This window comes from Gouania willdenowi, chromosome 6, assembly GCF_900634775.1.
Source record: "Gouania willdenowi chromosome 6, fGouWil2.1, whole genome shotgun sequence".
NCBI classification, from domain to species: Eukaryota; Metazoa; Chordata; class Actinopteri; order Blenniiformes; family Gobiesocidae; genus Gouania; species Gouania willdenowi.
This window is the reverse complement of record NC_041049.1, coordinates 63836188-63850958: the sequence shown is the minus strand read 5'-3', so window position 1 is coordinate 63850958 and position 14771 is coordinate 63836188. Positions and strand designations below refer to the sequence as shown.

The 14771-nt window shown below is 38.3% G+C and overlaps 1 protein-coding gene across 1 annotated transcript in view; it reads right to left on the bottom strand.

Moving 5' to 3' along the window:
- Positions 1 to 14771, bottom strand: part of cftr (CF transmembrane conductance regulator) — a 49319-nt gene that overhangs the window by 23615 nt on the left and 10933 nt on the right. Inside the window, exons 6-11 of the mRNA XM_028449134.1 lie at positions 14257 to 14420; positions 13669 to 13794; positions 11756 to 12002; positions 11585 to 11677; positions 7259 to 7435; positions 6988 to 7179 (exon numbers count right to left, since the gene is read on the bottom strand). Coding sequence (XP_028304935.1) covers positions 6988 to 7179; positions 7259 to 7435; positions 11585 to 11677; positions 11756 to 12002; positions 13669 to 13794; positions 14257 to 14420 — 999 coding nt within the window. The remainder of the gene's footprint in view (positions 1 to 6987; positions 7180 to 7258; positions 7436 to 11584; positions 11678 to 11755; positions 12003 to 13668; positions 13795 to 14256; positions 14421 to 14771) is intronic.

The window sequence follows — 14771 nt, the reverse complement described above, 5'->3', positions numbered from 1 at the left end:
AGAGGTGAGAAAGAGAAGGAAAAAAAAAAGACTGGCACTGCTGGACAATACAAGCATTTCAACTTCAAAATATTTAACCAAAAGTAAATTGATGGAGACTCCATCAATAATATGATATCATGTCCAGGGACTGCAGATGAAAAATAGCCTTCTGGCTAAATGTGGTACATTTTCTGTATGGATATAATGTAATGTAATGGATATTACATGTACACTGTCCCTGTTAAATAAACCAGTAAACAAATTAATACATTTTCTAAATCAAAAAACAAAACTGAAGCTAAACAATGTGCAAGTTAGAAAACAATGTTACAGCCACTGACGTTTTTGTTTAACTTAAAGCAACAGGAAACATATGGGGCACCGATTGACGTTGCACATGCTAAAATAAACAGCAACTTTTTACAGCATTTAGCAACAAACCACGTTTAAAACGTATGAGAATTTTTTTAAATGTTACTTTTGACCAGATTTACTTGTAAAATTTGTGATTTTTTCTCCTAAAAATACAAGTCATTGTTGAATGTAAATGTAAAATCTAAATCTAAATGTTAAATCTAAATGTCACGTGTGAAACTAAATATTTAGCTAAGATGCAAATTCACCAGAATGAGCTTCAATGTTGGTACTTCCAGTGAATTTGCATATCAGCTAAATATTTAGTTTCACTCGTGTTATTTAGATTTAACATTTAGATTTAGATTTTACATTCAGATTTAGATTTTACATTCAGATTTAGATTTTACATTGATATTATATTTTTACGAGAGAAAAAAATTACAAATTTCACAAATATTGCTGTGAATCTGGTCAAAAGTAACATAAAAAATTCAGACATATTTTTGGATAGTTGCTAAATGTTGCAAAAAGTTACTGTTTATTTTAGCATGTGCCACTTTACAATCGGCGCCCCATAGAAACACAACAACATGACCTTCACTTATTTTGAAATACAAAACCAAACACCAACTATGTGGTTTCTCTTGTTGCTACAGGACCATGGGCTTGTTGCAGTTTTCTCCTCTTTACGTGACAATGATAATTAACATAAATTTTAACATGATGTGAATAAGCAGAGCCAAAAAGAATGAAATCAATGGATTTTAACTGTCAGAAAAACAATATGCAACACTTGTAGCAAAATACTGCATCACAATTTAACACGAATAGTTTGAAAAATGCAAAATTATTATTGAAATGTTACGCAAGCTCAATCTTTTTGTGTGTTTATTATTTATAGGGACTAAAGTCATTCCAGTCATACAAAAAGGAGATGATGTGTCGATGAATGGCACAAACACAAACAGGTTCATTTGATGACAACAGACGTTCATCCCACGATGAAGCGAGTGCATGAGGTCGCCGCTGTCACAGCGTCCTACCTTTTCAATGCAACTTCCGCTGTCCTGATAGGAGCGCATGGAGGGGGTAGAGTTAACAGGGTGCTTAACAGCTTGTGAAAAAAAGGCAGCACAGTGAAGAAAAAGCTAATGTGTCTGACTTTAACAAAGAGCTCCAGCAGTGGCAGAGCAGAGGCTACTGATGGAGGAGGACCAGACCACACACAGAGGAAACAATGATGAACAGACACAGACATAGGATTCGTGATCCTCATCCTGTCTGACTCAAGAACAAGATGCAACCCTAACAAGAAAAAAAAAATGTAATTCATATTTATTTTAATCAAACTTTAAAACTTTAAAGCTGAGATCACGTTCAGTGAATCAAAGTGGTGATGATAAATCTATAAAAAGGACCAAAAATAAACTAAACTTCTGCTTAAAGAATAACTAAACCCCTGCCTTCTCCTGACCTGCCACTAGAAGGGAAACTCAAATAATGCCTTGATTATGGGCGGGGCTCCTGGAGCAGTTAAGACACGCCCAGTCTATACTATAAAATCTCCAAAGAACAATCTATGCTATGCTATGCTAACTAGCTACTCATTACTCAATATACTTCTCTATTCACTCTTCTATGCTATGCTATGTTATGCTAACTAGCTACTCATTACTCAATATACTTCTCTATTCACTCTTCTATGCTATGCTATGTTATGCTAACTAGCTACTCATTACTCAATATACTTCTCTATTCACTCTTCTCTCAATCCAACCTACTCACCACAGATTGTAGAGCCCACAGGTGCTAGTTTATATAAAAGGGGCGGGGCTACAGTGTTTATTAAGACAGTCCCAAAACATCACATGATCTTATTCTCAGGCAATAGCAAAAATTGTAATAGCCTGGTTTCAACCCATAGAGGGCAGTCACTCTAGCTAACTAAACTCTAACTAAATAAGCCAAATTGAAATACATTGACTAAAACGTTGAGATTTAGATCAATCAATGGCACTACTTTAAACACACACACATTTGTATATTTAGCAGAATGGGGTTTAGTTACTCTTTAAAAGGAATGTAGCAGCCCTGGGTTGTTGGTGGTGTAAGTGACGTGTGGTATCTCATGATCCAGTAACACCTGCAGAAGGTAATCATTACATCCTGGTGACACCTGAGGCCCCGTATAATGGGCCACACTCACCCCCCATTCTATGCAATACATGGGGTTACAGGGACCTTGAATAGAATATACCCTAGGTTTATTATAGTCAAGGTTAACTCCAGGTCGGAGAACAGGTCTTGCCTTAGGTCGAGGAGTTCAAGAACCCTGAAATCTTGTTAATAAGTGACAGTTGGATTAAATGGGAGTCCTTAGTGATGCGGACCCTAACTGGGGAGCCAGCACACTGGGCTTCTCTGCTGAGGAATCTGCCCCTGTGACCCGGACAAACTTTCCACCTGAGGTGTATGTCTGACCTGGGCTATTTTAAACACAGGGTTTAATTTAGCCTCAGACAGTTTATTCTCCAGGGTGTAAACGGGTCCAAACTACACCCGGGTGTAGTCCAGACTATGAGTTATTTAGCCTCCACCTATTTAGCATGCACCTGTGCACATTCCTCCTAAATTCATTAATTTGTTTAAAAAGCTTCTATTGTGAATTTTCTTTTTTTTTTTACATTTTTCATATCAATTTTATTTTTATTTATTTTTTTACATGTTTATCAATTTATTTTGTATGTATTTCATTTTCATCTCCCTAAATGTCATTAAAAAAAACATTAGTTTGGTGTAATTTAATGTCTTAAATGAATTCTAATTCTTACTGTGAAAAAAAAAAAATCTTTTTGTAACCCCCCCACTATGTAAATAATGTTAACGGCCTGGGTTTTTTTTATCACATTGTATTAAATTGTGTTGCTTTGGCTGCTTAAAGGCCAGACAACAGGCTCCTCTGCATGGACAAACCAGTATCACAGGGCGGCCCTGTTTGATGTGATAACATGTTGTGTTTTCATCAAACCTAGTGCAGCGCTACTCTAAGGTCATCGATACATGCTGATGGTATTACAGGTTTCCAAAGATGAAAAGTAACAGCAGTGTAAAGAAAAACCAATGCAGTGAGAAAAGACAAAAGTTTCCATGTGGGATTAATCATGTCTGATGGAGGATGTTTAATGGGCCTTTTTGAGGATTTTTCCCTGTTTATGTGCAGAATCATCAGCTGTATCTGGCAACACAGAGCAGACGGCTTTGTATGTGAGACTTCTGATACATCTGAACCAGGAGTTTTTCACAGCATATGTGGATCACCCCAAATAATGTCTCTTTAAGCCCAGACACATTTCAGGTAATCACATCCGTGCACTCGCATGTAGAATGATCCATTACAAGTTAGAAACATGACAAGCAGCTTCATGTGCCGCTACATAGGGCTGCTCGATTATAGAAACAATTATAATCATGATTATTTTAGTCATAATTGAAATCACGATTATTCAAATGATTATTTGTCAACCAAAAAGTTATTTATTTTTTGTACAAAAAAATATTCTTTAAACATAAATAAAATCCTTCAAACCCTGGCGGAGGGGATTAGCTTGCATGTGCGTGGATTAAACAACTCAAAGTTAGTATTAATAAAATGTGTGTGCAAAGCTTTATTATTTGTAGATGTCCGAAATCGTGGGTTTGTTTTATTCAGTGAATAAAACATATGTAAAATATAGTTTTTTCTCAATTATGTTATTTTTGTAATCATTGGGTGTATAAATCGTAATCGTAATCGAATTTTGATTAATTGAGCAGCACTACCGCTACACGCTACGTCTGGTTGAAGCATTGTTTATATTGGACGGTAATTTCAGGTACCATGCAGAGGATGCACACAGGCAAAATCTGGGGCAGCTAAATTGCGGCAGGGGTCCACGGAGTCCTCGGGTGAAGACGAGAGCATCCGAGTAAATCGCCGGTATTAAATAGACGGTGTGGCTGATGTATGTGTTTCTGGGTTATGCAGATTAAAAATAGAGTTTAAACAACCCGTGCATGCCTGGGAGTCCTTTTTGTGTCCGAGTGTGCAACAATTATTATGGCGGTACCGATTAAAAAGGAAAAAAACTACAGAAAATCACCCCAACGTTGCCACCGTAGATGGCGACATCACCCCGTAGGGGTGCAAAATTACAACGTCAGGGGCCCCTACACTCAACAGTGCTGTCACACAGCCTGTCTTATATCTCTGATTATTGATGATGTTTGGATGTGAAGTGTTTTGAGTCATGCTTTTTGTAATGCTCAACAATTCTCTCTCTCTCTCTCTCTCTCTCGATCCTTCCAGCTCAGTGATGAACATCCACTTCTGATGAGCTAACCAGCTCATATTGCATCCCATTAGCAAAAACTGGAGATTTCCATGGCAACAGAGGAGACATTATTGTGGTGAGGTGCCGTCACTCAACACGGAGGCTTATGAAAATGTGAGTGTGTGCGTGAGTGAGTGAGTGGAAGGGACAGAAGGTGTGTGTATGGGCCATTACAGGGAACCTGAGATGAATGAAAGCAACAGGTTGATGAAACAGATTCTCGCAAGGACGATTTACCTTCAGGAGGATACATAGTAGGACAACTTTACTGCGCTGATGCTGTAACACTATCATCATTATCCTCAGCTTACAACCTTTACTTTAATAACAGAGTTACAGAAATACCCAGAAAACAAACTAAAGTAGGCCTCTTTACATCCGGCACAAATTACTGTTAAACAAAACCAACTGAAAAATGGCTCAACTACATTAAATTAATAATATTTCATTGTTCAATATACCAATGCTAATAAACTAATCAATACCGAGCTTTAAGTTATCATTACTAAGACTTTATTCTAAATCACAGAGCGCTAAATTAACTCTTTAATAAGTTTATAATGTCTGTTTTCTCCTCTGTTTCTTCCACCAATGTGTCTATGTTTATGTAATATCTTACACAGAAAGCTGTCTGCTCTGTGTTGTTAGTAGGGGTGTCCCAAACCGATATTGATATCGGATATCGGTCCAATATCAGTCAGAAAACGAATATCGGATTTTATCGGACTGCATCTAAAATCTCTGATAAATATTATATTATATTTATTCAATTGTAGAATACTGTAGATATTACGTTGAAGGTTAAAATTTATGTAACCAATTGGTTAATAATAAATAAGTCAGTTTTTCTCATACCTACTGTTGCTGACTATTGTTCTCTGTTTGAGTAACATCACATGATCAAGCCTTTTCTAACATTCCACACCACAAAATAAGTAATAAAAGTATGTATGATTCGCGCTGATATTGCATCGGATCGATGACGGTATCGGCCAATACTCAAGGCTGCAATATCGGTATCGTATCGGTAGTGAATAAGTTGTATCAGGACATCCCTAGCTGTTAGATACAGCTGGTAATTCTGCCCACAAACAGTTAAATATCCACTAAAATTTCACCTAAACCTCATATACTTCAAGCCAAATAAACCCAACCTAATAACACAGCCCTTACATCACAGCCCACCCTAAAGTTAAAGACAGTAATAAGGCCGTTTTCAAATTGTATGGAAAACAAATTCATAAAAAAAGAAAGAAGGCCAGCAGTAGCTGTTTACTGGATGTTGCCTTTGAGTCACAGATAAGAGGGAACTACACATGTTCAGAAAAAAACACCACGTTCTAACATTATCTAAAAGCATGAGAGTGCTGACAGAAGCATTCAGTACTCTGACTGGATCATTAAGAGACCTAAAAGTACAGCAGTGTACAACAAAACACTCAAAAGGACTGGATTTAGCATTACTACGCTAAAATAGGATGTCACTGCTCTTCTGATTCACCACTGCCTGAAGTTGACACATATATTAAAGAGTAACTAAACCCCCAAACCACTTTGTTCTGCTGAATACAAATGTATTTTGGTATGAAGTAGTGCTGTTGATTGATCCTGGTCCAACTCTCAACATTTTAGTCAAAGTATTTCAATTTTTATATTTAGATGTAAGATGTCAGAGTGACTGCCCTCTATGGGTTGAAACCAGGCTATTACAATTGATTTTTGCTATTGGCTGAGAACAAGATCATGTGATGTTTTGGGACCATCTTGGGTCACAAACGAACACTGTTAGCCCCGCCCCTTTTATAAAAACTAGCACCTGTGGGCTCTGCAATCTGTGATGAGTAGGTTAGATTGAGAAAAAAGTGAATAAAGACGTATATTGAGTAATGAGTAGCTAGTTAGCATAGCAGAGATTGTTCATTTGAAATTTTATAGTATAGACTGGGCGTGTCTTAACTGCTCCAGGAGCCCCGCCCATAATCGAGGCATTTTTTTAAAATTTCCCTCCAAGTGGCAGGTCAGGAGAAGGCAGGGGTTTAGTTCCTCTTTAAATGGGTGATAGTCATGAATGTTTTGTTTTAATCAATGTACACCATCACCCACCCTGTTCATAAACAATCCCACATTCCAGGCCTAGACCAAGGTCCGGTTGTGCATTCCAATCTGCACAAACAAAAAGGACTTTCTAGGGAATCAAACCCTGGCATTGTTAAAGTGAGCCAAAGTGGGTATGAATTCAGCCTCAGATTTAATCTGATAAAGCAGACTAGGACTGTACCTCTTCCAGCTGGCAGGCCTTGATGATGGAGGTGTAGCGGTACTCGTCGTAAGTTAAGCCAAACAGGATGTTGTCCCGTATTGTTCCCGGCATGATCCAAGAAGTCTGCGGGGAAAAGGAAATCCGACCGCTGTGTCTGATTTTACCCTCCGACGGCACCAACTCTCCAAGAATCATCATGAGCAGCGAGCTCTGGAGGAAACACAGTAACCTGATTCAGAAACATCAAAGTCGGAACCCTTGCACTGGGATGCCGGTGGACTCAACCCACCTTCCCGGAGCCCGTGGACCCAGCCACAGCCAGCATCTGGCCTTTCTCCAGATGCAGACTGATGTTTTTGAGGACTGGTGTGACGTAGAGGTTGGTGAAGAAAAGCCCAGCGTCTCCATTCAGGTGTCCGTTGGCTTTGTTCTCCTGCTTGATCTTCTCGAAAAGCTCACCAATCCCCTGTTGAAAAGTTACAAGTGCCAAATGCATCAGCGACAATAGAGAGGAAAAACTTTTATATCATGCTTGGAACTGACTGGGAATGAAGTTCTTTACTGGGAGGAAAATACCCCAACAGGTCTTTTGGAGTTTGAAGGAGAAATGCATGCTCTCCTTCTACCTGTTAGTACTTGAGCTGCAGCATTTTGAATCAGCTGGAGTCACGGGGACATCCTGACAAAAACGACTTTCAGTCATCTATAAATCTAGACGCAATACACGCATGGATTAATTTTTCAGCCCCAATCTGAACCAACATGTTCCTTCTATAATCTGCAGAGATCAGTAGGGTTCCTCGTTCTTGTCCTAGACAGTGAGTGTCCTGCATAAAGTACAAACAGATACAGTGAGGAGAGAGCAGACCTCTGCAGTATTAGCTTCTTTTCATTCATTCATTCACTGACAGTGATCAGCTTCTGTATATCTTAAAGACCTGTTGGTGCACTGTTGTCCCAACAGAACCTTTCTATCTCAGGTTGCTGGTTTACTGGATGTTCCCGAGAGTCTAAAAGTAGAAGGTTCAGCAATTTTAGTACGGTTTCCCAACACTTTCACTACTTTCAGACTTCAGACATGTGAAAGCTGATATCTGAAGTTTCTGGGAAATATGTTTATGTATGATTCTTTTGAAATGTGAAAAAATACCTAACTAGTCTTTTACTATGATCTACTGCCGGTGGTTTTTCATATACAGTACATTAATGTATATACGTCCCTCCTTCATCCCATAGACCTCTATACAAATGGAAACGATCGTTGACTGTGCCCAGCCAATAGGCTTCAACTTCCTGTTTTTGAGACTGTCAATCAAAGTGAATACAGAACTGTTTACGGAAACAAAGCCGCGTCACAACAGCAAACAGGTAAATATGATTTTGGCTCTTACCTGACCCATAGACCTATATCAATATGACCCGATGTGACCTTGTTATGTTCCGCAATGCGTGTGCAGAAAAGTAGAGGCGTTGCTTCTGGTAGTTTGGGAGAGGCAGTGGGAGGAAGTGAGGCTGTTTAGGACGGGACATTGAGACGTTTCTCAGAAACTCCGGATAACAGCTTTAACAACACTATATTATGATATATTTACATTATTGTCGACTAATAAAATTGAAACTGTAATTTTGTCACACGAGAGGAAATCCAGTCAGAACTCATGTGAATATGTAATCTCATCTGTATGTGTATTTACAAACATTAATCCAATATCAGGTTGATAAATTGTAATTCAATCTTTTAAAAAAATGCATAAACTCTTATGCTGTATATTTTAGTTGACTAAAATATAGATTTTCATTGACTTAAACTTGACAATAGTTGAAATAGTCCTAATGACTACATTTTGACTGAAACTACCTTGTATTTTAGTTAAAAGACTATGACTAAAACTTAATTAAATTGCTAAAAAGGAACCAAAACTATGACTATTTTGCTTAGGTGTTACTGTTGCTGAAGACTCTAATGCTGTATTTTCCTCTACTTTTAAAACACATGTTGGGTTTTGTTTCAGGTCCTCGGATTTAATGTTTTTCTGTCTCCTGAACAAGCATGATGTGTATTATTGTCACTGGTAGTTAATGCTGTGCTAAAAGAAATGTTTCCGTGCTGTGTGTGTTTGTCACAGTTTGTCTTCGTTGTGAGAAACAAAGAATGCTTTAAAGTTAGGAGAAGCCTCCCTGGGTTGCACAACAGCCTGGTTTCACCTCATCTGTCACTGCCCTTGTAAAGACTGATAGTTCACACATCTCATAGCGGGAAAAGGGGAACTGTGCTTGTCTCACAGGGTTAATCATTGCCCTGGATGACTTTTTATGGGTCACCGTTCCTTTAATGTCCAGTGTTGGTTTTTGGTTTGTATAGGCTTTACCGGCACAATTCTGATTCTAATGAGATGACGCTCATGCTTAAAGCTGGAAATAAAGAAAAACACCCCTTCTTTTCTTCTGTAAATGGCACATTCCAGGAAAAGGAGAAGACAAGTGGAGAATTTAGGCACGAGGTGATGAACAAAGATCCTGAGAGTTCTCGGCAAAGGCCACAATTAGAGACGTGATCTTGATGAAGCATGGACAGGGAAGGAGGAAAACAAAATTCTGGACACTGGTTTTCTCACGGTACCGCATGTCAACCCCAGACTGATGGTCAATATATTACCGTGGGCTGTTTAGTCACACTTGTAGAGCTGATAACAGGCAGGTGATCCCAGTCATGTGACTCTAAGATCTACATACTGTCCCTAGCTCAGATTATATATGTCACAACATTCCATATTGCCATGACACAATACACAGATTCAGCTAAAAAAAAAAAATGCAATGAATCAAGATTGAAATTGTAATCGTTTGACAGCACTATTTATTAGTCATTACCTCCGCCAAGGATGTCATGTTTTTGCTGGCATTTATTTATTTATTTGTTTGTTTGTCTAAGTCAAAAAGTAATGAATAGATTGTGATGAAATTTTGATATAATATCTGAAATAAGATAAGAAACAAGTGATTCAAACTTGCTCAGGTAAAAAAATGTTTTTAACTATGTTCCTATTGAGTTGAAAAGGTCACACCCAGAGTAAGTACAGTATGTAGGTATATGTCCAGAGTTAACGTCAAATAAAAGCATGGCTATATTTTCTGCTACAATTTTTTTCCTCTTTTTTCCTTTCCAAATATAGCGTATCGTATCGTTAATGAGAGCCCATTATCGTCTATTGCATCGTATTGTAAACTCTGTTTTTACTGATTAATTTCACATCAGATTTGACAATTTTAGAAATAATTTACATTTACCATGTGCATGAATTGCGTAATATTAAACAATTATGCCTTTCCTTGCCTATGTAGTAGAACAACCATTGCTCACAACTAAAAAGGCTCCAAAAAGTAACTTTTCCTAAGGTATTGGAGCCTTTCGAGATGAAAGCATCAATAGTTACTCTTCTCCCCATCAATCCCTGCACCATTCTCTCTGCACTACTCCATCCATCACTACAGTGGTCACTAATGTCAACGAGAGCGAGTTTGATTTCTCTGCTTTAAATAATTACACCTTTAAGGAATTAATTAGTACAAAACATATGCATTCAGATGCAGATATATTGAAATGAATTATGAGTTGCGTGTACGTTTTACACCCTTGCTGAACTCAGAAGGGGTAGAAACCACCAACATGTTTGACATGTGTATGCTCTAAATTAGTGATTTCCAGCAAACCCACCAAGGGGTACAGGAGCACATTGCAGGCGATACTCGTAAACAGTTCTCAATTTATTTCAAAATAATAGAAAAACGTTCCTACTGCCTTCTTTGGGTATTTTTTGGACAAATTTACAACAAACAAAACACTATATCACTCAATACAATACTGCCTTTCTTGTAACTTATTGAAACAGGATAAATTTATGCTATAGAGCAGTGTTTCTGAAATTTGGGTACATGTTCCCCTAGGGGGGTTAGGGGTACTTGAAAGAGAGAGTGGAAAATTATCAAATAAAGTGTCAGTGTTTGTCCCACCAGAAATTATAGAAGCTATACACAACCTTAAACAACTGTATTTCTATACTTTCACTTTATGAAATGTAAATCTAGTTGAACTAAAATGCAGTAAAAATAAATAAATATCTGAGCTCAACCAATCCAAAACAGTCTTTGGGGTTGCCAGAAATTCTTGATATCAAAATGGGGTCACGATCCAAAAAAGGTTGGGAACCACTGAACTAAATGCTGTTTCTTTCTACTTATTTACAAAATGAGATTCTGTAAAATGTGCATTATCACTCATTCATTTCATCACTGTGCTCTATTGTTGTTTTTAAATAGTTTTCTAACCAAAATGTTGTAGTCTTGGATTCAGAAATAGGAGAAAGGGGGTACTTGAGCCAAAAAACTGCTATAGAGGCCATTTAATCACATTTCACAATTATTAGTTAGCTATATTTTACTAAGGACACTATTTACTTACTATTAAAGGGGCTACTTATGATATTAGGAGGGGGTACACTTGATTTGACAAAAATGCAAAGGAGGTACACAGGACAAAATAGGTTTGAAACCACTGCTCTAAATGATATTGAAACACAACTTAATTGCTTATCGAATTGGAGATAAACTAACAAACCTCATCCCAGGACGCGGACACATTAACCAGCTCTAGTTCAGTGGTGGTCAGGTTGTACTCCAGCACTCTGTATTCTTCCTTTGTCAAGAAATCCTGAGGGTTTAACAAAAGAGAGAGAATTGTCCAGCAGCATGAAGTCTTATCTAACTCACTGCTCATATCACAACCTACCTCAATCTTCTTGACGAGTGCCAGCGTGTCATACCACATCTGGATGGAGCCTGGCAGTTGGCGGGTCAGTGTCATTCGTAGCACCATGCAGTAAGAGGCGGTCGTGAAAATCCGACGCAGGATTATTCCTTTACTGAGGGCATGCGGCACGATGGCGGACACGATGACCAGGATGGCGGAGAAGAAGTACGCTGCGCTGTAGAAGTATCGGAGAGAGCCGATCTTTCTTGTCAACGTCATCTCGTCTCTGAGGAAGGATGGTAGATGAACAGAAAGTGAGAACTCCATCCAACACGTTTACGCCCTGTGGATAGTTTGTCTGTTTGCTCGTTCTTCAGTTTTCCAGGAGTTTAAAGTTATATATTGTATGTCAGTAGATAAATATAGTTGGCTAAAAGAATGACGAGAGTGAAGGTGATTGGCATCTTAAATACCCTGCCGTAGATTTAGAGATTTCTATTGTTACATCCTCTGTGTATATTTTAGTTTTGTGTTTTTCCTGTGTCATCGATCCTGCACTTCATTTCCTGATTACAGAGGTGTGGACTCGAGTCACAATTTTGATGACTTTTGACTCAACTTGACAAAATCACAAAGGACTTGCAACTCGACTTGAAAAATGACTCGTGACTTTACACACAAACACTGGCACGCGATAACTCATGCACCAACACCCTGAACCAATTCTGCTAAACTATAAGCACTATTTCTGCTTTACATTTACATTTCAGTTGTGAAACAAACTTTTTTCAAAACACTACACACAATTCTCAACAGAAAGTGAGAACTTCTTTCTACTCCTTTTTTTTTTTTATCACAACTTGCCTTTATAAATTATTCTGATTATGCTCCTTATTATGCTTGAGCAAAAAAATAAATAAAAATCACTCATTAATTAACTGAGATCAGACGTATTTGTGCAAAAGTCATCTTGTGGGCGGTATAGGGGTTGTTCAGTCACAGCTTTAGCAAAGTGGCTAATTACTCCTCTGATCTTATATCGGTGGCTGGAACTGGCACTGGTGTTTGACAGAAACTGTTTCCATTACTCTTAGAAATGCACAAAATCTAAATAGCCAATAAAAACTGGTAATGGAAACAGCTGAATTTCAAGCAAATCACTCAAATGTCACTAAAACGTTTTAACGCTTTCATGAGGAGGAATTTCAGATGTTTCAATAATGAAATGTGTCGCAAAAGTGCCATGGAAACACTTTATACCTGGTCACATGACCACTTCTCTCCGAGAAAACATGACGCGGTACGTGTAGACAAAAGAGAAGACCGGGACATTTCTTAGCATTATACTTAAAAATTATTAGTGCCACATTAGACGTGAAACAATAAAGAAATACAGAGTTTTATAAGGAGGTTTGGAGCATCCATCTTCCTGCAGCAAAGTCTCACAGGATGAGATTTCATAGGAGTTACGAGGCCCCTGTCCAAAACAACATTCAATAGAAACACATTTAATGCGCAATTATACTTTGTTGACATTTAGAAATATTGCTTTTATTTTAAAAAAATCTGTAATGGAAACCCAGCTCGACACACACCAGTCGACAGGAGCAATGTGCTGCAAGAAGATTAAATGATTTCCTTTACAGCCGTTTTTTTTCCTCACACCTGTCATGTACATATGTGTGTCCACTGAACCTTTACCTGAGCTGAAGATAATGTATTAATGTTACAGAACTCACTATAATACATTATTGTTCCTGACAAGTGTTTGATGTGAGTCACAGCATCAGAAACCAGCAGCTCTGGTTTTCCTGTCAGGTTTCAGAAATGATGCAAACTGAGACAAATCAGGATTTTAAAGTTATCAGTTATACTTTTGCTTCTCATTTCGTAAAGTTGTGTCAGCAGGAAGTTGTCTAACGTGAGCTTGAGTGTGATGTGTGATGTCATACTGCCTGATGTTCTTGATGATGGTCTCCATCACCTCTTCCCAGCCGTACGCCTTCACAGAGTGAATGTTCTCCACGATCTCTGAGGTCAGAGCCAGGCGGCGGCTGATCATCCCTGCTCGCTTCACTCTGGTTACAGGAAAGCAAGGCATGGCAAATATATTTGTTTAGTGCATTTCATACACAAGGCCATTCAATATGCTTTACGTGACTACAAAGAGCAACAGAAAACATTTAACAGTTTTAAAATGAATAAGAACATTAAAATCAGCAGTAAAAACATTAAAACAATAAGGATATGACTTAAAATCTCCTTCTCAGTCATATGCAGTAGAGAAAGAGAGTGCCTTTATCTTGGATTTAGAAATGTTCCCATTGGATGTTGACTTCAAGTATACGGTTCTGCAAATATCAAACGTCTCCATTCTTGCCTGAATCTGATAAATGTGCATCCATCCTGTAGAAGACCTAACTACAAACCAATAACTGCACTCAAGTGTGTTGGACCTCTAAAACGCGAGGGAGGGTGAACACATTTTGTCATTTTGGCCAATTGCGTGTGTGTGTGTGTGTGTCCTGTATATGCTATACCTGTGAGGACCCATCTTCTGAGCGAGCCAAGCCTGGATGATGCCCAGCAGGGTCAGAGCTGCCAGCGCACAGAAGCCGTTCACCTCGATCAACTCCCAGATAAGACCCACGCACAGAATGCACTGCAGAGGGGTGATCCACACAAAGTGGGCCAGACCCAGACTCTACAACACACACACACACAACATAGATCAGAGATCACACACGTGTAAAGAGTATCCTCTACTCGCCATTCAGCGGATGACAATCACTGCTCACTATAACCAGTGGTGGGTAGTTACGTGTTACATTTAATCCATTACATGTACTTGAGTAATTTTTTTTGATAAATTGTACTTTTCAGAGTTGTTATTTTGCATAATACTTTTACTTTTACTCAAGTAAATTTGTGAGAAATATGTACTTTTACTCCGTTACTTTTGGCTACATATAATCCAATACACACACACACATTACCCGCATACATACACACAGATGAGGAGAGCACTTCCAAGCATGGTGATAATTGCCTTAAA